Source organism: Lontra canadensis, unplaced genomic scaffold (assembly GCF_010015895.1).
Source record: "Lontra canadensis isolate GAN:19392208 unplaced genomic scaffold, GSC_riverotter_1.0 scaffold122, whole genome shotgun sequence".
Classification (NCBI taxonomy): Eukaryota; Metazoa; Chordata; class Mammalia; order Carnivora; family Mustelidae; genus Lontra; species Lontra canadensis.
In genome coordinates, this window is record NW_022631116.1 from 777,706 (window position 1) to 803,225 (window position 25,520).

General features: G+C 47.3%; 1 protein-coding gene across 1 annotated transcript in view; it reads left to right on the forward strand.

Moving 5' to 3' along the window:
* The window catches only part of LOC116857303 (heparan sulfate glucosamine 3-O-sulfotransferase 3B1), a 36,552-nt gene extending 31,216 nt beyond the window's left edge, over positions 1-5,336 (forward strand). Inside the window, exon 2 of the mRNA XM_032841271.1 lies at positions 4,300-5,336. Within this exon, the coding sequence (XP_032697162.1) occupies positions 4,300-4,918 (619 nt within the window). The 3' untranslated portion in view covers positions 4,919-5,336. The remainder of the gene's footprint in view (positions 1-4,299) is intronic.
* The last annotated feature ends 20,184 nt before the right edge of the window (positions 5,337-25,520 follow it).

Sequence of the window (25,520 nt, forward strand, 5' to 3'; positions counted from 1 at the left end):
GGAATCCTTGGGTTTGCTGGAAAACTTCCGCTGTTATCAGCAGAGTAAGTGGCAGGTGTGTCTAAGTGATTGCTGCGTTGGGACCTGTTTCCAGGGGTCTGCGATAGAACCCAGGCTTGGAGTTCAGAGCATTCTAGATGAGCCTGCTATGCCTCCAGGAGGAAACCAGCGCCCCAGAACGTGGCACACAGCTCTCTTGTGAATAGCCACCAACAAGATGAAAGCCTCTGCGACCCTTCTAGACCCACCCGGGTCTCAGGTTTTGACATGCCAGCCTTACCCACTTTGGTTTCGATAAAGAGGGGTCCTTTCTGCTTTCTGTCATGGGTGAGCCTGTCTGGTCAGGTTCTTGGAGGCTTGTGCTAGGGCAGTTCTCACGGTGTAAGCCTATGTCTTCCTCAGACTTGCCTCTCCAGCCCCATGGGCATCACAAGCACCCGACGGTGACTTGTGCTTGAAGAGGTGCCCCTTCCTGCCCACCTGGTGAAGAGGGAAGGAGGGGACCCGGGTCCAGGGCCGCTGGAGGGGAAGAGGTGTTCCCAGCATTGCTCATGCTCTGGGCCCCATTTCATGCAGCTAACTGGTCTAAGAGGTCTATTGTTTTGAAATCTGACTCCTATTTAAACAATTATGATCGTAGTCCTCTGATTCTAGCACTGAAATAGCTATTATTAAGATCCTAATCTACGAAAGAGAGGAAAAAATACAGGTGTCTATTTTTGTATGTTTAAAGAGAGGGCAGGGGTGTGGTTCTAAGTCATGTTAAGCAGAAACAGGAGGTTGAGGGGAGGCAGCCTGGACGAGAGAAAGGGAAGGCCTGGCGGGGGCTAGGGGGCGTTGACTTTCTGTCCCAACTGTCCCATCTGCAGGCCTGTGACCTGCTTCTGCATGAGCCACCCTGTCCTGTCCCTTCGGCTTGTTTCGTCATTAGTCAATGGGAGATTGCAAGACCTACCTCAGAGGCTCGTTGTGAGGATTAAATCAGATAATGCACGCGAACGTTTCTCGCCAGCTCCCAAGCGCTGTATAATTATTAGCTGTGACGATCAGTTTGAGAAACTGGCTTTCATAACGAGCCGCTCAATTAAGCTGCATCCTCCCTGCTGGCTGGGAGAGGCACGCAGGGCCCACGCGCGAGGGGTCTTGCCCTTGTTCGTGTCCTGATCCTTTCTTCTCAGAAGCACTTGCGCCCAGACAGGTTTTGAGTGTTGGAGCAGGACGCGCCACTGGTGAAGGGACCCGGGAAAAGAATGGGGAAGGCTTTGGTCCAGGACCTGGGGGTCAGGGGAGCAGAGCGGCCGAAGGGGGAAAAAGAGGGCTTGGCCTGTAAGTTGCCAGAAGGTTCGGTGCCGGGGACTCTCCACACAGTTCCCAAGCCGTGTTCCCCACCAAGTGGAGCCACAGGGGTGTGCTGGGAAGCTGTTGTCTCTGAGCCAGTTTCCATGAGCAGAAGGGGCTCGGGGGCATTGCGGGAAATGATGGAGAAACCCAGTGTGCATCTCACCTGTCAGCCACTCATTGTAAGCAAGCAAGCATGCCTAGGGGAGAGCAGCCCAGCGCCTTCTGTGGGCATGGGCTGAGCAGTCTCTGTCATAGCACGAGCCCCTGGCTCTCATTTGCACAGTCAAAGAAAGACCTGGGGCCCCTTGACTCTTTCTGTCACGCAGGTGTGCAAATTCCAGACCGTTCTGGGAAAGGGCTCCCTTGGAGCTGGTACCCAGAATGGCTTAGGTGCCCCACAGGCTGTGGAGCTCAGGAAATCTGCCCAGAGTTCAGGGAACAGGACTAGAGGACAGTGAGGCTCTTCCATTTCCTTCTTTACTAGTTTTTTTTTTTTTTTTTAAGATTTTATTTATTCATTTTACAGACCGAGATCACAAGTAGGCAGAGAGAGAGGGAAGCAGGCTTGCCACCAAGCAGGGAGACTGATGCGGGGCTCGATCCCAGGACCCTGGGACCACAACCTGAGCCGAAGGCAGAGGCTTTAACCCACTGAGCCACCCAGGCGCCCCCTCTTTACTAGTTTCCTTCCGTGCTTTCGACTCCCAGTGGATCTCGCTCCCTCACGTCCTTTCCCAGATGCAGTGAACAGAAGATAACTGATAACAGTTTCTTGACACCAGCTAGCTACGGGCTCCGCACCAATGCTGGCTGGAAAGTCCTCTCAGAACCTTAGAGGGGGTGGACCTCGTCATTTTCCCCATGGTTCGGAGGAGCCAGCTGAGGCACGGGCGGGTACGGTGACCTATCCAGGGTCACACACAATCAGCAGGGACACCGAGAGGCGAACCAAGCAGCCTGACTTCAAAGCCAGTGCTGGGCCAGACAGACTCTTTGAGGACAGACCCCCCGCATATGCAGGGGCTGCAGAGAACGTGGGGTTTGGGTTTCTTCTAGTCGTGCTGGTAGCCTTCTGATTCTGAATGTTCAGCTCCTGTAGACTGTGGTGGCAGATGGCTTAACGTGGGTGGGGAGGTGGGATCTTGGGATTTTATCAGAGTCGCCCAGCTCCTGGGTGAAATGTGAAATCGGTTGAGAGCCAGGAACTCTGTTTAATCCTCGCCCGCATTAGCCCGATGAGACTTCACCTAAGTGGTTAATGGGCGAAGTGGGTCAATCCAGCTTTAGCGTAAGCCTGGGATGGCCCTGCTGCTGCCAGGCCGGCTTCCTTAAGGAAAAGACCTCTTCCTCTAACTTGCTGTGAAGGGGTGCTCTCCCCCAGCGTGCGGCCCCGTTCTGGCGCCCGCGATAGAACTTTATATCATCATTTCCATAAACGGGCGCAAGAGAAGAGTTGTGGTCTCTCAGATTAGGGGTGGCCCGAAGCTGGAAGTTGTAGGGTGTCCCACTGAGAGGTAAATCTTTGGTCGGACATGATGCAGAAATGGTCTTTTTTAAAAAATTCACAGGCCCATATAGGAAGCCGTCAGAAATCGCTGTCCCAGAGCTAATGGAAGATGGTACATCCGTGACCGAAACTTCATCTCCCATGAGTTAACACATCCCCTTGCCTTTTCATGTACACATGGGTGCCCAACTTTGTCCTACCAGGTGCTGTAAACGGGCTCGAACACTGTAATGCTGGTAACGATCGTCATCGTAGGGTAGCCAGTGAATGTCAGTTACAGACCGCGCATCAGGCGTGTTCCGAGCGTACTACGATCGTTAATCGTTCTCCTCCTCATTAAACTTCCACGAGGGAGGTACCATCCCACTCATCTTTACAAAGGACGAAGAGAAATGCACAGAGAGGTTAAGAAAGGTATTGAAGGTAACACAGCTTCGCTGCAGCAACACCGGGATTTGAACCCAGGCGGTCTGATGTCTGAGCTTGCTTCCCTTAGCTTTTAGGGCTGAACGGCTCTGGCTTTATGAATCATGAAGTAGGTGGACGCTCTTCCCGTTTCCCGTGTTAGAAGGCTCAAGTTCAGAGAGCAGACGAGGCACGGTGGTCCACCCGCCATTGGTGTTAATGTCTTTGCTCACTTCCGCCACAAAACGGCTTCCTGGCGTGGGGCTCATGGGCCGCATCTCCCATCGGTCCTAACGGTATTATCCACATCCTTTGGCTTACGTGAATGCAATGATAGAGATCATACAAGTCTTTTTTTTTTTTTTTTTAAATGGAATCTACAGTATTTCTGGAAGCTTCTAGAGTTGGGTCTTGGGGATTTCCTCTTGGCAGGTTTGTATCGGGTTAGCTTCCGTCTGATTCCACCTGGTTTTGGTGGCCTTTGAGCGTGCTTTTCGTGGTAAAGGCTTTTTGTCAGTGGTCACTGTGTTGACGCTGGTCTGGCATGGCTGGGTGGGGGAGGGGGGACATCTTCCTTCCTGTCCCCAACGCATGTGGGCCCAGGCTTGGTGAGCTCAGGCTAGCAAGGACCCGTGGGCAGCAGAGTCTCTGGGAGTCCCAGGTGTTGCTGTTGAGGAAGGGCACATAGCCAGAGGCCAAGGACCTTGTGTTCTGACACTGGCTGTTTGGGGGAGTGTAAATGCTGGATAGCCGGGAAAAATAAGGGAGAGGTGGCCCCCGGGGGAGGATTCAGAGCAACTCCTGTCCCACTGTTTCTACCCTGGAGGAAGCTGCCTACCAACTTCACAGAGATAGTATCTGGCCTCCAAGCTTCGGATGGGATGTTCACACACCTTTCAGTTCTGAAATTCCTTTTCCATATTTTCACCTTCCTAGCACTGTTCCCTGTAATTAGAGGGAACCAGGATGAACAGTGTTGCCGTGGACACATGTGGCCAAAGAGGTACCTCCTTCTGAGCTGACTTTGCTCTGCTTGCTTTCCCCAGGGACCTGATGCCGAGGACCCTGGAGGGCCAGATCACCATGGAGAAGACCCCCAGTTACTTCGTCACCCGCGAAGCGCCCGCGCGCATCTCGGCCATGTCCAGGGACACCAAGCTCATCGTGGTGGTGCGGGACCCGGTGACCCGCGCCATCTCGGACTACACGCAGACGCTGTCCAAGCGGCCCGACATCCCCACCTTCGAGAGCCTGACGTTCAAGAACCGCACGACGGGCCTCATCGACACGTCGTGGAGCGCCATCCAGATCGGCATCTACGCCAAGCACCTGGAGCACTGGCTGCGCCACTTCCCCATCCGCCAGATGCTCTTCGTGAGCGGCGAGCGGCTCATCAGCGACCCGGCCGGCGAGCTGGGCCGCGTGCAGGACTTCCTGGGCCTCAAGAGGATCATCACGGACAAGCACTTCTACTTCAACAAGACCAAGGGCTTCCCCTGCCTCAAGAAGGCCGAGGGCAGCAGCAAGCCCCACTGCCTGGGCAAGACCAAGGGCAGGACCCACCCTGAGATCGACCGCGAGGTGGTGCGCAGGCTGCGCGAGTTCTACCGGCCGTTCAACCTGAAGTTCTACCAGATGACCGGCCAGGACTTCGGCTGGGATTGAGCAGACCCTGGGGCTTTGTGACTTAACCACATGGTTTATGTATCGAGAGAGATTATATGTATGTAAAATGTACAGAAATCTATTTTATAATAATTTATTTTTAATTCATAAGCAATTAACTCACTAAGCTGCCTAGCCACACTCTTTAGAGAGTTATTAGCTGCATAATCTGTTAACATTCCAAAGTGTTGAATCTCTTCTTTTCCTCACAATGGATGGTGCTTCTGGTTTTGTTTTTTTTTCTCCCCCTCTCCCCACCCATTTTATTTAAAAAGAAGAAAAGCACAACTTGAGATTTTTGTTGTTACGGGTATGCAGCCTTCAATCGCTGTCTGAATTCACTTGCCATCTCTTTGTGTCTTGGGTCTCGTGGTCCAGCTTCTGTTCCTCCCTCCCTGTCCGTGCATACCTCGTAGGAGCCCCCAGCTTCAGCAGCGCGGCTCCCTCAAGGTCACGATTCACGTGACAGCCTCTTACCCGTGTGTTGACATTTCCAAGGACGTAGAGGCCAGACCACAGCACTAGGCTTTTCCCCCCAAGTCTGTTCAGTTTGTAGGTTGGGGGCGGGGAGTTACTACCTTTGCAGGGACACACGCCTCCTCTCTGGAGTCTGCGTCCCAGGGTCCTTTCACTTCAGCTTATGATTTTGAAATATGGCCCTGCGTCCTCTTCTGTCCCGGTCCCTGGTTCATGAAGCAGCTTGAAGCGTATGCAGATTTTATAGCCTCTCTTTCCCAGGTCATGTGTGTGAGATGCTTGTGTGCTGCTTTAGAACTAAAGACGGTCTCTCATTTGCACGAATGCACCATGCTCGGCCCTCTAGGCAGACAGTTCTGCTCTGACACACCAAAGAATCCCCTAGGCTAGCAGAACCATCGGCATAAACCCACGGGTGGCGTGTGTCAAGACCCTGGGGGGATCAGGTGCATCCTATGCCCTCAGAGCCCCACCCCCAAGGTGCTGCTGGGTGCTGAGCCAGCCCACGTGGGGCACATCCCAGTAGATGGACCACCTCAGTGGGGAGAAAAGACAAACAGCACCAAAAGGACAGGTGGCCTGGCAGAAGAAGTGAATCCCTGGCCCCCTCCTTGGTGTCTGGAACTCACCTCCTTGGAATTCCTAGCTCATCACAGATTGACAACACAGTCTGTAGCCAACAGCCAGACGGCGAGCACCAAGAGTGGCTCTTGCACAGACAGGCTGGGGAAAGAATGTTGTTGCCTGGCGGCTGCCGAGCTTAACAGTTATACAGATGTCCCTGTTTGAGCTAGGTCCCAGCAGGAAGGGTCACCAGGCAGCATTGCTGCTGATGATGGAGAAGGTTCTCCCCATCCCTCTCTGTTGAGAGAGCAGTTGGAGATTATTTGTAACGGCTAGCTTGTGGCCGTCGGGTTCACCATATAGCAATATCACAGAATGAACACGTTCGCTTTACCCTGTTTTCTAAACCAGAATGCTTCTACCATAGAAGAATTTTCGTTTGAGTTAGAGCTGCACCAAGGCTTCTGTGGGAAGAGACACACAGTGTCCGAATGGTTGGGGTTTGATGTTGATGAAGACCCTTTTGTATGTTGGATGGGCTAGAACTTGCGCTGTAGAGCAAGAGAACTCGTATGAAAAGAGAAATAATTCCTCTTCAGAGATTGATCACGGCATCACTGGTCCTTGGGTGATGTCTTGTTTGGTGATTGGTTTGTATTCGCCTACAAGTTTGAGCTCAGATCTAGCTAGCTCATACTGAGCTACAGAACAGTCAGGATCATCATGTTGGTTCTGGGCAGGAGGAAGGGCATGGGGGCTCCAGTGCGTTACTCCTCAGATGCTCTGTTCATTTCAGAGCTTAGTGACTGCCTCTACTAAGTAGTGCAAAAGCTGCATTTAGGGGAATGCCATAATCCCCGCATGGTTCTCCCTCCTTGTTGCTTGGGCGTCGAGACATCTGCATAAGGGTGCTAATGGGTTGTGCGTTTTTCCGGTCAGAAAGCCTGCTTATTCGTAATGAAGTGGAGAATGCCTCTTTCCATTTACAACGTAACATCGCTTAAAGTAAAAGCCAGGATCCACGACCTCCACGGAACCCTGCCCTGACCACCTTCTGGCCACGTTCGTGCCCTGATAACGGCTCATAATGTATAGCATTGCAGAAAAAGTGCAGGGAAGGATATGAGACAAGGCAGTAGGAAAACACGCATGCATTTTTCCTTCCCCTTCGGGTCCCTGTCGTCTTTCCAAGCTGGACAGTTTTGATTAAGTTGTTTATCCTCTGCCTTACAACTGAAACAGGAAATCTCCGGATAGAAGGAGGGTCACTGAGTCATGAACATTGAAGTGAGTCAGGATTCTATTCTGGGTCAAATCCTCAAATCCAAACAGATGTTGATAATTAACAAGGATGGACTAGAGCACGTTTTCCTATAGAAGATAAATAAATTATTGCTTCCACGCATCTCTTCATAGGGGTCTGATAGCTTACAGTTCCCAACCCAACCAGACGTGGCATCTGTCCCACAGTTACACCCCATCGTGTGATAGTTATCATAGAGCCTGGGCCCACATGTCTTCCTCCTACAATTAGCCTTGAGTTTCTTCCTGTTCTAACAATCTCCAAGGCCACCCACTCAAGTTCTTAGCTGCTAGAAGACAGACAGCAGTTCATGTTGTCCTTTTCCCTGGGCACATTTTGGATTTTTTCCAGTTTACAGGGAAAGCTTTGATAATTCATTGGCGGTACTTTATTCCTCTCCGTTTCATTTGCTCGTTAAAAACAAAAAGGTTAACAACAACCACAAAAAGAAATTGGAGGTGTTTATGGTCCCTTTCTACTCCATGCTTGCTTTGAGGTGTTTGTGCTGTAGTCTGGTTAATGTGGGAGGTGGTACCTGGAAAGGTATTTAGGTATAGTGACTAAATAATAAATACTTGGATGACGGAGAAAGAGACATTGTCTTTTCATGGGATTCTCTTTGGAAGTCATTTTGAGTGACAGATACGTTTTAGGCTTTTGGAGAAACAGTTTCAGATCCTGCCAGGGTATTTACATAAGAAAGGAAAATGGAAGGTTCCAGTAGACTAGAAATACTTAGCGTGTTATCTCAAACGCTGACACAGACGTCCGTGTCATTTTTCTTTTTCAGTTTCTCAAGAAGGATGGTCAATTAAACTGAAAGGTGTGGTTAGATTTTTTTTTTCACTTTTGTAACATTAATTTATGACTGAGTTCATTCAGCCCAGTAATCTGAAATACGGTGGAGATTCTAGCCGTATGTCTTCTATAACCTGGTTGTTAGAATAGCCAATATGTACAAAAAAAAATTAAAACAAGTATTTTGTCCTATGTATAACACAAAGTAATTTTACACAGAGAAAGATGTTTCTAGGGGGAAAAAATTCTGTTAATTCATACTATTTCTTTGTATGAAAAAATAAAATCTATTTTACCAACTTGCGGGTGCTTTCATGTTTTATTGTGTGTTGCGGATGGACAGGGGAGTGGGGTTTGATTCCGTAACTGATCCCGTGAATGCATTCTGAGGGCAGGCTGGTCTTGCAGATTTCAAAATGTAACTAACCTGCAAATGTGTGTGGCAGTTGTTTGGAAACGATTCTGAAGGCTGTGAGATGAGTGGGAAGGCCCCTGCCCCTTGGAGAAACATGCATAGGACTTCAAGGACAGACCCCAAAGCCACCATGTCCCTCGGGCTTCCCTGTGTGGGGGCAGCCTACAAGTATGATGAAGCAGAACTTTAACAGCTGGGCGATTTGGAGGATGGTAGCATCCCTTCTCATGTACACAGTTGTATGGAAATCCTTATCCTTGACACAGCTGAAAAGTGTTGAGACAAAAAACAATGTTTCCATATCCTTAACTCACAGCAAGAGAGACCTTTTGTTTCTTTTGATGGGACGTGCCGTCTGTAGGATGATTATTACATTTGATTCAGTCTTGTATTTCCCTTAATTTTTTTTCAATTTTCCATTGAGGTATTCCTATTATTATTTATTTTTAATTTTTTTATTTTTTTAAACCTCTAGTTGAGGTTTAGAGTAGCTGACACCAAATTGATAAATCAAGACTCAAACCCGAGAGTTCTGACTTTATATGTGTGTGTGTATATATATAAAGATTTCACGTATGTAATTGAGAAAGGGAAAGGGAGAACCAGACTCCCTTCTGAGCAGAGAGCCAGATGCGGGGCTCGATCCCAGGACCCTGAGATCATGACCTGAGCTGAAGGCAGAGGCTTAAACTGAGCCACCCATGTGCCCCTTCTTTTTATTTTTCAAACCACTCTATTGAGGTAGGATTGGCTTAGAAAAAGTGTACATATTTAATGTATATAACCTGATGCATTTCGTGGTGTTTACTCATAAATCATCACCACTATCAATGCCACAAATATATCCACCCATTCCAAAAGTTTCCTCCTGCCACTTCATTTTTTATGTGATAAGAACATTTCACCTAAGATCCACCCTTTCAGCAAATTTTTTTTAAAGATTTTATTTATTTGAGGAAGAGAGTGAGAAGAGAGCACGAGAGGGGAGAAGGTCAGAGGGAGAAGCAGTGTAGCTGGGAGCCTGATGCGGGAATTGATCCCAGGACTCCGGGATTGTGACCTGAGCCAAAGGCAGTTGCTTAATCGACTGAGCTATGCAGGCACCCTCTTAGCAAACTTTTAAGGATTAAGTATAGTGTTATAAATTATAGCTACTATGGTACACAATTGTCCTGGGACTTAATTCATTCTATGTAACTAAAACTGATTTTACTTTATTTTTACATCAGTATTCATAGCAAATTTTTTATTATTATCACATAATGTATTATTTGTTTCAGGGGTACAGGTCTGTGATTCATCAGCCTTACACAAGCACAGCACTCACTAGCTAGCACATACCCTCCCCAATGTCCATCGTCCATCCACCCTATTCCGACCCCCCACTCCCCTCCCCTCCAGCACCCCTCAGTTGGTTTCCTGAGATGAAGAGTCTCTTACGTGATTTTACTTAATTTAAAAAGGGAATATATTACAATCTTAGGTGAAAAGTCATTATTGCTTGCCATAAAGAGGACTTCAAGTCAAAAAAAGTAAATACAAAGAAAATAAATCCATGCTAGTAATTTCTAGCTAGCTCTAACTCAAGCCAGGTTTGCCATAGGCTCTCACACACTGCTCCTGACAAGGGTCACCCCTCGCAAAGACCAGCATTTAGCAAATTAGCATCTTGCTTTGAAGGGTGGAGAAGAATTGAAGAGGGTATGAGTTACCCAATGTTACTTGGTGTTGAGTCCATGAATGCCTAAAATGGGAGCTACTCCCCCTCCCTGCCCCCCACCACCAAAATCCTCTCTGGCAGCGCTCTGGGTTTTCTCACACTTTGGAAAACACTGATTCACACCAAGAAAATGTCTTGCACAGAGGCCCAGAGTTGGAAGTCAGTCTAGCATTCCGGAAAGACTGTAAAAAAAGACCACCCCACCCAAGCAAAGGACACGAGCAGGTCAGAGGGAATCAAATCATTCACATTTGGCTTTCAACAGCCAGTATCCCTATAGAGACCCGTTCCTTCAAACCTAGGAATGTGCTACCAGGTGACATATGAGTAGGCCTTGAATGCCAACCCGACTTTACATTCGTTCCTTCATGGGTTCAAATCCATTCCCATCGACTTTCTGCTTTTTCTACAGAAAGGTAATAAAATGGACCTAAAATCTCTCATTAGCCTGAGAGCAGTTTCTAGGGCAGAATAGTTCTCACATTTGGGGAAATTACAGCATGATCTCACCTATCTGTGGGGACAAATCTGAAGGAGACAAAGTGAGAGAAACAAGTGTAGAGTGGTGGTTACCGGAGGTTTGGGAGGTGGGAGACACGGAGACATACTGCGCAAAGGAAACAAACTTTCAGTTACATGATTAACAAGTTTAGGGGCGCCTGGGTGGCTCAGTGGGTTAAAGCCTCTGCCTTTGGCTCAGGTCATGGTCCCGGGGTTCTGGGATGGAGCCCCGCATCGGGCTCTCTGCTCAGCGGGGAGCCTGCTTCCCTTCATTTCCCTTCCTCTCTCTCTGCCTGCCTTTGCCTACTTGTGATCTCTGTCTGTCAAATAAATAAAATCTTAAAAAAAAAAATTTAGGGACATAATGTTCAGCACGGTGATTATAATGGATAGTACGGTAGCCTGTACTTCAATGGGGCACTGAGGGTAGGTCTTAAATGTCCTCACCACGAAGAAGAAATGACAGTTACGTGGCCTGTGCTGGGAATCAGTTTGACATTTATAGATGGATCAAATCAAAGTGTTGTCTACCTTAAACTTACACCATCTCCTTTGTCGATTATATCTCAACAAAGCTGGAACACATTTCAAAATAAAATAATGTATAACCCCCCCACCCCAAAGCTCTCCCGGTGATTCTAACATATAACCAAGCTTGAGGGCCATGGTTTTCAAAGTGTGGTTTCTGGACCACATCAGCATCCCCTGGGAACCTGACAGGCATGCCAATGCATGGGCCCTGCCTTGGACTTCCTGAATCGGAAATGTAGGATTTAGTAACTTCTCCAGCTGATTCTGATTCATGCAAAAATCTGAGAGTCACAACATTACAGCATAGACTTCATATCATTCCCTCTCCTTTTGAAACCGGAGACCCTTGGGTCTCTAATCAAGAGCATTGTCTTCTTTCCCAGACTTTTCACAAGCAGAGTCACCCCTTACAACTCTGGGTCTCCTTTCACAAAGCAGCTCTCTCAGCATTTCAGATGGCAACCAGGGCTGCGGCTGCCTGGCTTCCCTCACTCTGCTGGGTCCTGTTTTTCTCAGGCTGCCCCCATGCTGTCATCTCGTAACATGTTCCTGAGAGTGAATGATAGGCTGGCACGGGACAGCTAAAAATCCTTGAAACCCCCCCATGTCATCTTACCTTCTAGATTCCGTCTTCAACAATATACTCCCAGCATAAGCTCTCCGATTGTCACGATTCCTTCTTACCCTTCACAATTGACTTCCAAAGCCCAATGTTTGAATCTAGAGCTTCCATCTGGCCATTGTGTTCCCAGTTATAATGAGTGGGTCTAAACCTCTAGTTCCTAGTAGTAGCATCCACTTTCATATTTCTGTCCTCACCCATTTTTATGATGACGAGGTGTGAAAGATGATAGAAGAGCCTCGTTGCGAAAAGTCGGCTGGGGTAATGTATCTGTGGGCTCAAAGCCCGCATTCCCCATTTGAAAATTTGGCTCCATGCGATGGTCTCTTTTTCGTGTATGATCTAATAGGGACTTGAGCACCCCAGTGCAGTTTCCTAAAAGCCATGGAAGACCATCTCCAGTGCCCCTATAGCTGTGATAGGGGATTAGAGGTTCCTTTACATCTCCCTTTTCGGCCTCCAGTACCTCCTGATCTTACGTCCCCCTGCTGCATAGAAGCTGTCCCAATTCCTCTGCAGAATCCTGACCTCATAACATCGAGGCTTAGCATGCCTTCTTTTTCACTGTATCTAGCAAGCGAAGACAGATAATAGAGGACAGCTTGGAAGCCGTCAACAATAGAAGGTCTCTTCAGCTCCTTGCGAAGGGGAGACATCTGATGGGAGGGACACTCAGAGACCTTTATTTTGGATGATATTCTATAAGAATGGGAGCAAGAAGAGGCTGGAGTCAGAGATCGGCTCATTCATTCAATAAATATTTATGGAGGGCTTACCGCTGCCAGGGACACAACTTTAAACACCCCACGCTTCCTGCTTCAAGGAATTCACATTCTGGGGAGGAGTTGAAGGATGTGTGCAGATAAAGCCAGAATGGAATAGGACAAGGGCCATGGGAAGTGCTGGGGGAAATCAGGACAGAAGTTCCTAACCTGATTTGGGGAGGGGGAGAGGGACGGTCTTACCTACAGATCTGGCAGGATGGAGGGTAACAGGGAGGCAGAGGGCAGAGAGAGCCGTGAATAAATACAGCCAGTTGGCAAGGACAGGCCATTCAGTAGGGATCAGCATGAAGTGTGTCGAGGGAGGGGAGTGGATGGTTCTGGAAGGAGTAAGTACAAGATTGTGTTGCAAGTAAATTAACAGCATCTCAGCTGCTTTTGTGCTCCTGTCACCTACCGGATACCTCTTTCTGAATATTTCCATCAGCATCTCAAATAAAAGCGTGCCCAATTGAACTATTGGTTCTCTTGCGTTACATCCCTTCCCCTGATTTTGCTGGCTCGGAAGCTCTCACGCCAGAACACTTGGAGTCATCCTTGGCATCTCTTTCTTTCACATTCCTCACATCCGATCCTTCACTAAGTCCTGCCAAGGCAACTATTAGAAAGTCTCCCGAGTCCCTTCATTTCTTCCCGGCTCCTGTGACACCACCCCTGGCATGAGCCTGTCTTGCTGGGCTACTGTGGTTGCCTCGCACCTGGCCTCCCACCCACTTCCCACTGCTCCCTCCAATCTGTTCTGCTCACACACTCAGGGGAATCTCTCTCTCTGTCTCTCTTTTTAAGATTTTATTTATTTATTTGACAGACAGAGATCACAAGTAAGCAGAGAGGCAGGCAGAGAGAGAGGAGGAAGCAGGCTCCCCACTAAGCAGAGAGCCCGATACGGGACTCGATCCCAGGACCCTGAGATCATGACCTGAGCCAAAGGCAGACGCTTAACCCACTGAGGCACATTTAGACCCACTGAGGTCTTCATTTTAGACTCTCTCCTCCTGTTCTCCATGTTCCAACCACAGGAGTCTTCTTTTTGCTCCCGGGGGCGGGAGGTGGGGGGAGCCACGTTCTCTGTGTGGATGCCTTCCTCCCAATTCCTTGCTCATTAGACTCATCTATCAGATCTCAGCACCTTTACCCGCATGAATTCGTCCCTTAGTGAGGGAGGTCTTCTCTAGCTGTGGTTACCCCAGTGAGCCACACATGCTGGTGTTCTCACCCTTGGGTAGCCTTTTTCCACAAGGACGTGGCGCTTGGATTCCCTTAACCGTCGAAGACCACAGAGACGGGGCTGTGCCACTGCCTTTCATTGGCTGGGCCACTCCTGCTTCCCTCTCTTAGAACACTCACTCTTGGGATTCTCCCTCTTGGAACCAGTTGCCATGCATGCTCCAAGTAGCCCAAAATGCATGGAGAGACCACGTGTGGTCAACTCAACCAACTGTGGTCAACCGTGTCTGCCGAGCTCCCGGAAGACAACCAGACTCCATGGCCAGCCATATTCACCTGTCACCTTGGGGGTTCCAGCAACTGGAGCCCCTGCGGACTGCAGCTTTTGTTGACATCACATGGGTCAGAAGAACCACTCCGCTGAGCCCCGTCCACCAGCAAAATAGAGAGCGATCATAACTGCTTCTGGTCTTAAGCCACAAAATTTGGGGGGGTGCTTGGAATAATGCAGAATTGGGACAGTCCCCCATCGAAATGAACACCTGCTCTTATTTCCGCTCAGAGAACCCAATCCCAGTCCTTCCCAGCACCGGTTCCTATGTGTAGCTTTGCACTTATTTGCGTTTTCTTGTTGTCCTTGGCACTAGTCTGGCATCTCCACGACGGCGGGGACTATGGCTTCTTATTCATCGGTAAAGGGTCTCCCAGGTACGGAAGAGCTACTTAATTGTCTGTTGAATGAAGGAAGAAAGAGTTGGGATTATGTCCCAAGGGTAAGAGGATAAGAGGTTTAAACGGGTGACAACATAGTTTCACGTGGAGGAAAAGTGGTATTTTAAAAGCTAGCTTTTAATGAGGATGGAATACTTCTTAGAGAGCTTGTCTTATGATTTAAGAAACAATAGACTTCAGGTTTTAAAGAGGGAAGGCTTTGGGCTTCAGTCTGAGTTAGAGATGATGAGATGATGAGACAGGAGAGGCTAAGAGTTACTGTTTTTGGAACGTGAAAGGCGGCTTCTTTGGGCAGCGAAAAAAATGAATGAAGGGATGTTAATTTTTGAGATGAGCTCTAGAGAGACATCTAGGGAGACAGGAACCAGAGGGAGAAAGACATAGAGAAAAGGTGGGCTCTGAGAGTGTCCCCCAGAGACATAGAGAGAAGGTGGGCTCTGAGAGTGTCCCCCTCTCCCAGTCCCCAGGGAGAGATGGGCAGATTTTCTATGGCAGAGTCAGAACGGTTAAACCTGTGTTCTGTGGCCGCTCTAACCAGGTGGCCTTAAAACAACAGAAGGGGATGGTCTCACAATTCTGGAGGCCAGACATCTGAAATCAAGGTGTGTGCAGAGCCGTGTTTCCCTCCAAAACCTTCAGAGGAGGATTGTTTCTTAAATTCTCAAAGCTTCTGGTAGCCCCAGGCATTCCTTGTCTTGGGGCAGTAAAACTCCAATCTGCCTCTACTTCCTGTGTCTGTGTCTTCACTTGGCATTCTCCTCTGTGTGTGTGTGTGTGTGTGTGTGTGTGTGTGTCTGCATGAATTCCCTTTCTTTCCAAATCTCCCCCTTCTTGGGAGGACATCCGCCATCTTGGATGCGAGCCCATCCTAATGACCTCATCGTCACTCAATTACATCGGCAAAGACTACTTCCAGCTAAGACCACATTCACAGGTTCTGGGGATTAGGATTTCTGCCTATGTTTTGGGGGGGTACAGTTCAGCTCAAAACAGCTCAGTACCCCATTTAAGTTGTTAGCAAGAGGTGCTTTAATTCCTCTCCAATGTGCAATCTCAAAGCCATTCTGAACCTTTACGGGCTTTGCAGATCTTTGCAATGAAATATGGGAGACCTTTGGAATATTAGCTCTGCCTCTGAGAATGGAGGGTTTGAGGAGAGAAAAGGGATGACAGCAAGGGACACGTGAGCCTTGGAAGTGAAAGACAAGAGTGTGGACTCCCTGCAGTTAAAATGCTAGTTATTTAATTTGTCTGTGAGTGTTAAGGTGTATGTTTGGGAGGCTGCGGAACTAGCGTGATGGGTTAGAGGTGGAGGCAAGTCAATTGGAACCATGGAGAGGCTACTGGAGGAATTTAAGGAGGCACCAAGAGTGAAAACAGGCTTCTGGATGAAATGCCTGGGGGGCTCTCAATGCTGAAGCTTAGCCGGGAAACTGAGGACCAAGAGCTCCTTGCTACAGGAATGCAGGCACTACAATGAGGTCCCGGATGGGGAGGTGGCTGGGGTAGGGTTCCATCTCATTGACCAACCCCTGCTTTTCCAGTCGCCCTGTTTTCCCAAATGTCACAACACAGGCATAGCTGGATTGAATAAGCTCCCTGACTGTCTGCGAGCTTTGACCAGCAGGCTGAGCTGTCGGAAGTCAGAGAACATTTTAGACGTGTGGGGCGGGGCGGCGGTGGCACTCTGGGGAAAATCATGTCGTTTCGCTGAGATTTTAGTAGTCATTTTTTATGACATACAGGATTTTATTTGGAGAGCATGTCAATTTCATTTATTTTTCCTTAGCGATCCGTGCATAGAAACACATGTCCACTGATAGCTTGCTCAGTAGCTGAACATTTTCATCTCAAGTGTCCTTCAAGGCTTCTTGAGCTCCCAGGTGTCCAGGTGCCCGCATAGCATCAAAGCAATGTACTACACAGGGGTGTCCAGAGTGAATGATTTGAATTGGCAAAAGAGGACTTGGTTTAATGCAGTAACATCAGTAAGTTAAGTTAACTCTCATTAGGACGCGATGACTCTAAACTCTCTACTGGTAACCATTAAAATCTGGAGAGTTCTTTTCAATGGAATGGGTGATCTCTTCTTTGTCTTCTGCCCAACTGACCATTTACTTATGGCTTATTGGGGATCTGACTGTTGGTTTCTTGGGGAGACAGAAGAGAAGCTTGAAGGCTTATGAGGCTGGGGAAATGCATAGCCTCAGAACATCAAGTCCGTCTTGCCTCCATTCCCCCATCTTGAGGTTCTTACACTTTCTACCTATACACTTAGCCCATGTCACTCCTGATCTGGAGCTCAGAACTACCACTTACTGGCTGTGTTGCCTTGGGGAAAGGACTAGCCCTCTCTGAACTGAGGATTCCTTAACAGCAGGTTGTAGTCGATGACATTGACCAAACAGGTTTATAAGGATTAAAGAATTCATCCATGAAGCCCTTATCATACCATCTGGCACATGTAATATTTGAGAAACGTTCCTTTCCTGAACTTACCCCTCCTGACTTGTGAACAGGATGGGAGGAATATCTAAAGCCTCAGGTTTATAGAAATTCCCATTTCTATAAAACCATGGTTTGGTGTTCTAGGACGAGTCCTTCAAACCCCAGTGGGTTCAGAGCTGTGGGAGACCCTCTTTTCCTCCTCCCTACCCGTTGGTCTAGTAGGGCGGATGCTTTAGGATTTCGTTATTTCCTCCGCAATTAGAGACTTCCCTGGACTCCTCTCTGTTTTGGGTCCCACCGCGTGTGCCCCAGGGGATCTCCCACTCCGTTCTTGCCTCCCACTCCTGACAGCCCGAGGGGACATCGTGGACAGGAAGTTTGTACGGACTCCCAGGTGGGAAGAGACAGTGCCAGGGTTGACTCAGTCTGCACCTGTGGAAGGAGGAATGTGGATGTTAAAACAGAGGTCCTGGACCAAAAGCTGCTGCCCCCTTCCCCTGCAAGGAGACACTTGGTTCAGCTTCTCCCTAATATGCAATTTCCCTTCCTCATCAGACTGCCGGGAGCCCCCACCATTCCCCACCTTCTCCCCGTCCCTTGCTCCTTCACATCCCAGCCCAAATTCCATCTTTGTTTTTTTTTTTTTTAATTTTATTTATTTATATATTTATTTGAGAGAGAGCGCATGCGCGCACATAAGAAGGAGATATGGGCAGGAGAGGGAGAAGCAGACTCCCCGCTGAGCAGGGACCATCCCCCACCTCCCTGCCATGCACAGGGCTCCATCCCAGGACCATGGATCGTGACCTGAGCCCAAGGCAGATGCTTCACCGACTGAGCCACCCAGGTGCCCAACTCCATCTTTCTTGAATCCATTTTTGAAGACTCAAGTGCACACACCGTCATCTGCCTTCTTGGGCCATCTGCCCCGTCTGCCCGTCTGCTCCCTTCCTAACACCTGCAGCAGCCTGCTGCCTGGTCTCCAACCTTCTCCATCAGTTCCTTGTCTCAGACAATTCCATCTTCCATAGGTTCTTGGTGCCCCACTCGCCCCGACCGCTCTGTCCCCCAAGAGTCATAGGGTGTCACCTTGATTACAGGAAGACCCACCTTCCACAACCCTGCCCACCACCCACCAGCCCTCCACCAAGCACCAGACTTGCTATCAGCAATATTCTGTGGTGGTTCCCGCCATCCGCAGGAACTGAGCTCCGTGCATCACGTGACGGCGCCTGTTTGTCACCATCTTCCCCTCCCGCCGCCTGCCTCCCCTCCCTCCACCTATGTGCATGATTTGTGCTCCAGCTACCCCTAGTTCCTTTGCTTCTCAGAATACAGCAGGCGTCTTTGCTGCTCCTCCCCTTGTGTGAGCATCAGTTTTCTCCCCAATGCCTCCTCCGGGGGCTTCCACTCTTTGCTCACTTCTTGTTTTTGTTCTTTTTTCTACATTTAGAAAAATTTGTGAAATAGACTTGCAGACAAACACGTAAAACTTCTATGACAGTCGAACAACTGTCCCATGGATATGGACTCAGACAAGGAAATATACCATTATCAGCTCCCCCGAGGCCCGCGTGTCCCCCTCTGAAGGGGTCCCCTCTCCTCCCTGCAAGAGGGCACCCACATATCCTCACATCTGCGATAATCATTTCACGACTTTCTGGAGTTCTGCCCCATGAACACTGAGGATTGGTTTTGTCTGATTTTCAACTCGGTGCAGCTGAAATCCTATTCTTTTGTACCTGCTTCCTTCCACCAGCGCGGTGCTGCTGTCATGTGTGTTGTGCTTTGTTGTGTTTTGGGTTTTTTTTTTTTTTTTTAAGATTTATTTATTTTAGGGCACCTGGGTGGCTCAGTGGGTTAAGCCTCTGCCTTTGGCTCAGGTCATGATCTCAGGGTCCTGGGATCGAGCCCTGCCTTGGGCTCTCTGCTCATCGGGGAGCCTGCTTCCTCCCCTCTCTCTGCCTGCCTCTGCCTACTTGTGATCTCTGTCTGTCAAATAAAAAAATAAAATCTTAAAAAAAAAGAGTTAAAAAAAGATTTATTTATTTTATATGAGAGAGAGAGAGACAGAGAGCGAGCCCAAGTGGGGGGAGAGGCAGACTCCCTGCTGAGCGAGGAGCTGGATGTGGGGCTCGATCCCAAGACCCATGAGCCCGTGGCCTGAGCTGAAATCAAGGGTCTGATGCTCAACCGACGGAGCCTCTCAGGCGTCCCCTCCCCATTGTGGTTCTTTCTGAATCTGACCTTAGAACATTCCATTCCACGAATGTACCGTACTTGCTGTTAACGGGCATTTGGGTTTGCTCCCTTAATTTCGTCTTCTTCAGTGTCTATCTACCACGAAGCATTTGATTTCAACTTCCTCCCCCACTAACTGATCCTAAGCTTCGGGAGAGCAGAGACCGTTTGGGTTGTGGATCCCAGAACCTACAGAATGTCTGAAACCGGCCGGGGCTTGCAGTGTGCGTCGGCTGTAGGAATGCTCACTCAGACTCCGGGTTACTTAAGGTGCTGCTCAAACAGTCCCTCCTCCTCCAGGCAGGTTTTCAACAACAACAACAACAGTAATAGTAACCCCCGTTGTTGAGTTTACTCTGCGGGAGGTGCTCTGCCAAACACACAGCATCTCACTTAATCCAAACAGCCTTGACTTACGATCTCCATTCTAAAGACGCAGACGCTGCAGCTTGGCAAGACTCAGTCACCCGCCCAAGGTCACACGGGCCCAAGGTCAAACCGGTGGTTGACTTCCGGGGCCCGGTTCCTTTGCCAACAACAAATGCTAAGGTCCCGAGATTAATCCTGCCCGTAGATGTGTTTGATTTGGCCCACGGGGGTTTTGACATTAAAGACAAAAATTGATTGCCTATATTAAAAAAAAATTAGGGATTTTTGGGGCGCCTGGGTGGCTCAGTGGGTTAAGCCTCTGCCTTCGGCTCAGGTCATGATCTCAGGATCCTGGGATCGAGCCCCACATCGGGCTCTCTGCTCAGCAGGGAGTCTGCTTCCTCCTCTCTGTCTCTGCCTGCTTCTCTGCCTACTCGTGATCTCTCTCTGTCAAATAAATAAATAAAATCTTAAAAAAAAATGAGGGATTTTTTACAGGGCCCTTGGGAGAGCCATTTTCAGCAAATTAGAGATAGCTTTCAGGTGGCTGAGCCAGGCCTTAGATTCCAGTCTGACTCTCAAGTCTATCTTCTTTCTACTATCTTCTATCTACTATCTTCTTTCCAGTAGAATATTCTGCCCCAGCTTTTTAAAGCAGATGTGGACCCGAAGAACAGTGTTTCCCTGGGGGCCAAGCTGTTCCCTCCTCCGTGGGCAGGTCCTTGGATCCCGTCCCTGTGTCCCCCTGCTCTCCTCTCTCCCATGACCTGGGGAGAGGGTCTGGGCTGCTACTTGAACCTATCCCACAATTTAGACAATCTATCCACATCTTAACCTTTTGCATGATGTCCTGTGAATGGACTGGGCTGTTGTAGAGGGGAAAAAAAAACATAAATATGTCCCTGAAAAAATAAATTTTGACCTAAAGAGTTGGTAAAATTCAAGTCATTATCATCTGGATCACCTCCAGTCCCTGAGTTGGTAAAATAACATTTTGAAATGCCATTTAAAAAAAAAAATTGGCCTGCCTACACAGTGATGGGTCTGAGAGGCCTGACAGCTCTGGTACTTAGCTTGGAATTTATGAATCAAAAGCTTTAAAAACTTAACCCAAGAAAGTTTTTTTAAGTACTACTATTTCCACCTAATTAAGGACTGTCATACAAATATGATTTATTTACAGCTATCATTCATGTACAGAGTAGAACTATCCAAGGCTTTTTTAAAAAAAATTTCTAATGACTTTTATGCATTAACTTAATCAAGGAGCTTTCGAAAAATATTATCTTTCCCCTTCTGGATAAAGAAATTAATGCCTACTTATCATATAAAATTTAGAAACTATAGGAAAATATAGTGAGAACATAAAAATTACTGGAATCCTACCACCTGGAGATAATCATGGTGGACACTTAGATAATCGTTTCAATTTTTTCTGTATGCCCTTGTATATAAATTGATATATGTGTAGTATAAAAATAGATAAAGATATATATTGTTTTATTTCACGTTTCATTTGCACTCATTAAACAGACTCACAATTGTAAACATTGTTAGAAAACATCATTTTTAATGACTTCAAGTTGTCTCTCTCATGGATTTACCATAATTTGCTCAGTCTTTTCCCTATTATTGGAAACTCTGCCTGTTTCCAATTTCCTGCTATTACAAACAATGCTCTCATGAAAATGTTGTACATACTTTTCCCTTTTTGATTATTTTCTTGGTCTAGATATAAACAGAATTAGTGGGATGAATAGAGAATCAAAGGTCATGATCTTTATAAAGATCTCAAGGAGTCGCTCTCCTTCTCAGCAAGTTATGGGGAAAATGGTTCTTTTGTAATATCGGGTGGAAAAATTAGGATGGGGAATTATATCTTCATTATCTCAGTTATTTGAAACACACTAAAATATCTATAGAAGGATATAGTCAAATGATTGCCTCTGGGTAGTAAATTGTCTTGTTGTTGTTTGGTGGGTTTTTTGTCTATTTTCATTTTTTTACTCCTTTAGACTTTGCAACTTTTATACAAAGTGTTCCTGTGGCGTGTTTCTGCCCCCTAGACACAATATTATGAGCCACCACAGTGCGCTGGGCTCATCTTTATCCATGCACTGATTTCTCATATTTTTGATTCTCCATTTCCTTTTTTCTTTCTTTTTTCAGGTGTGTGGTTTTTTTTTTTGTTTGTTTGTTTTTGGTTTTTGTTTTTAAGGAAAGTCATACGTGCCCTTTAAAACTTCGAGGACTCTAACCCACGTGACATCCCCCTGTGCTGTCTATCCACTTTCCCGCTCCTTACAAGACACTCCATTTCTTTTTTTTTTTTTAAAGATTTTATTTATTTATTTATTTGACAGAGATCACAAGTAGGCAGAGAGGCAGGCAGAGAGAGAGGAAGGGAAACAGGCTCCCCACTGAGCGGAGACCCTGGGATCATGACCTGAGCCGAAGACAGAGGCTTTAACCCACTGAGCCACCCAGGCATCCCAGAAGACACTCCATTTCAACTCATTTTACTCCTTTCAAAGTTTCCTGATGCCAGATTGCTCACAGAGCCCATTTGATTAGTGGATGCATGGTTCCTGTTAAAGTCTCAAAAGTTTCTGCACGTTAATCATGTCAAAAATAAAGATTCAAGGTAAGTTAAAATGAGCTTTTCTCAGGCTGAGTGCGTGACAAAGATTAGCTCAATCTGTGATGAAAGACCGTTTAATTCTATAGAGAAAAGTACCCAGTTGTATGCAGGTACAATTACAGTTGAAATTGTGTAGAGGGACCACATTCTTTTGTTAGTACTAATTGTTAATTTAGTACTAATTTCTTATTACTAATTTAATACTAAATTATTTTATTTTATTTTATTTTATTTCTTAAGATTTTATTTATTTGACACAGAGTGAGAGCACAAGCAGGGGGAGCGGCAGAGGGAGAGGGACAAGCAGGCTCCCACGGAGCAGGGAGCCCTACCTGGGGCTTCATCACAGGACCCTGGGATCATGACCTGAGCCGAAGGCAGATGCTTAAGGGACTGAGCCTCCCAGGCACCCCAGTACTAAATTGTTTTAAGGTATACTGCCTTTTAAAATGTTTCAATTAATCCATTTATTTAGAATCTATTTCTTGAAGACCAACCATATCCTGACCGTGGGCAAGGGTGCGGAGAAAGGCGTGTGACCTCTGACCTCAGGCAGGTGACACTCTACTTCGAAGTAAAAGGATTCCTGTCTCCGTTTCAACGTGTGGTTTTTCCAGCACCAGCAGGCAGTTAACTCAGTTCTGACCCTGTCTACCCAAGACAGTGTCGGATCCCACAGGTTAAGGGTTCAGCCTCATGGGCTGCACCTCGCCCCCGACTTCAGAATCCAATCAAAAGTCCAGGGGGTCACCTGTGCTTCTGACTATAGAGGTTCCAACCATCCTCTCCTTGGGTGGGATTAATTTACTAGGGTGGCTCCCAGAGCTCAGAGAAGTATTTCACTTATAAGATGACCAGTTTGTGATAAAAGGATATAACTCAGAAACAGCCAGATGGAAGAGATGCACAGGAGCGGGTATGGGGAAAGGGCACAGAGCTTCCATGATCTCTGGATCTGACACCCTCCCCATTTGGCACGTGTTCACCAACCCAGAAGCGCTCCCAACTTTATGGAGGTTTCATTACATAGGTGCACTTGATGAAATCATGGGGCATTGGTGATTCAACCTGCAGCCCTTCTCCTCTCCAACAAGGTCCAAGAGGGACGGAGGGTTCCAAACCCTGATCATGTGGTTGGTTCCCCTGGCAACCAGCCTCCCTCCTCAGGTGCTCTCCCCCACCCGCCAGAGTTGACTCATTAACATAACAAAAGACACTTTGATCACTCTCATCACAAGAAATTCCGTGGGTTTTAGGGAGTCCTGTGCCAGAAATGAGGAAGAAGACCACATATAGATATTGCTTATTATAAATCACAGTATCGCAGGAAGAGATGAGCAGTCGAGAGATAACCACAAGTAATTACAAATCAATAGGCAATTGCAAAGTGTGGTAAAGATTCTGAAAGAATACATGCCTTTATATGTAGGGGAGCATGATTTCATCTGAGGAAGTCAGGAGAGGATTGTGAGTGAACATCTGAACAAATAAACAGACGGGGACGAGGAAAAGAAAAAGAGAAAAGAATAATGTAGATGAGTAAATTCTACGCAAAGGCCCTCATATCCAAATAATATCACAGAACTCATGATTTAAAGCTACAGTTGCTTGAGGACTATCATTTTGTGCAGATGGGCAGCTTTGGTTGGTGGTCCCAAAGATGAATAATTTTGGAGCACTTTTCACAATAATAGCCATACCCTTTTGAATGTCTTAAAAAACAAAATTCAACCGAGTACATTTAAAAGATCTCATTGGCTTTATTCAACAGTTCATGCATGAATCAGGGAGTTTCCCATCCAGCACCTCGCCAGGAGCTCGGAGGGCTGCACAAAATGGAAGACTTTCCTGGGCAGAAGGGGGTTGGAACGAGGAAGCCATACCTGCCAAAAAATACAGGTTGGTTATTGCAAGGTCACTGAGTTTAGGGGACGGTGGGGGTCTACCAGGCAGTTGGCCTCAATCGTGCTGATCAGGTGATTCCTGTCTGCTTTGGGGTTCTGTTTCTGGGAGATCTAAGACTGTCATTAAGTCTCAGTTTGGTGACGTGGGGCTCAGCAGAAACAATTCCATTTGGGGGCTTGTTGTCTTGTCTTTTAATGCCTGCAATTTGCAAGGCACACTGCCTTAGGTTTCTGATCCAAAATTGGCTTTATGAGCTGTCTGCTTTTATTACTATGCCTGTTTTAGAGACAAGGAATTAGGGGCTTGGAGGGATGAAACAACTTATCCAAAGACCCCTGGCTCAGAGATAGAGTAGCCAAGTCTTGAACCCAGTCACCGGATTCTAGAACTCGTACTCACTGGTACGTTGCCCTGCCTCCCATGCTCGGGATACGACCCATCTTTATGCTCATTGTGTGTTCAAGAAGGTAGCACATGGGTTAGCTGAGAATATGTACTATTGGCCTCTTTTGTATTCCACTGTATTGTTTAAATAATAAGTATTCATGAAACCTACAAACGCCACGACTTACCTCTATTAACGTAGTGTCATTTATAAAAATAACAACCTACTTGGTAGTACCAATGGACTGTGAGGAACTTCCTTTCTGCCTCAGGGATAAAGCAGCAAGAGAAAGCCCTGTTTAGGCAATGACCCGGAGCCTGCTCTCTAGTCCTGAAATAGTACTTGGCCATGGGTGGGAGTTACACCACTGCTCTATCTTCTCGTAGCTTCCTTCTTCACATCTGACCTCTGCCCTTGAAACATATATAATCTGGGACCTAAACCCGAGCTGTCTGCTGGAGCCACAAGGGCTACAGTGAGTGTTTGCCACACGTTAGCTTTGTTTGAGTACAGTGAGACACTTTTCCCAGAGCATACGTTTATAAGGATATAGAAATATATTATTTTTAGGGTTTTAGGCTTTTTCCAGAACATCTCCTTACAAACTTGTTTCAATAGAATGTAGAAAGAGATGGAAAAACAGCTTCGTATTTATTGGGCCGATTCGAATGGTAAAAATCACCTACTTTCCCTCCATCCCGACTGATAATTTTCTGTGCATACAAAGGTATGTGAGGTATGTATACAATTGTGTAAAACAGTCATTATTCCTTAAAAAGGGCTCTGTTGGGGCACTTGAGTGGCTCAGTCAGTGAAGTGTCTGCCCTAGGCTCGGGTCATCATCTCAGGGTCCTGGGATAGAGCCCCGCGTCCGGCTCCTTGCTCAGTGGAAGCCTGCTTCTCCCTCTCCCTGACCCCCCACTCCCGTTCATGCTCACACTCGCTCTCTCTCAAATACATAAATAAAATCTTTAAAAAATTGCTCTATTAAATAAATACTT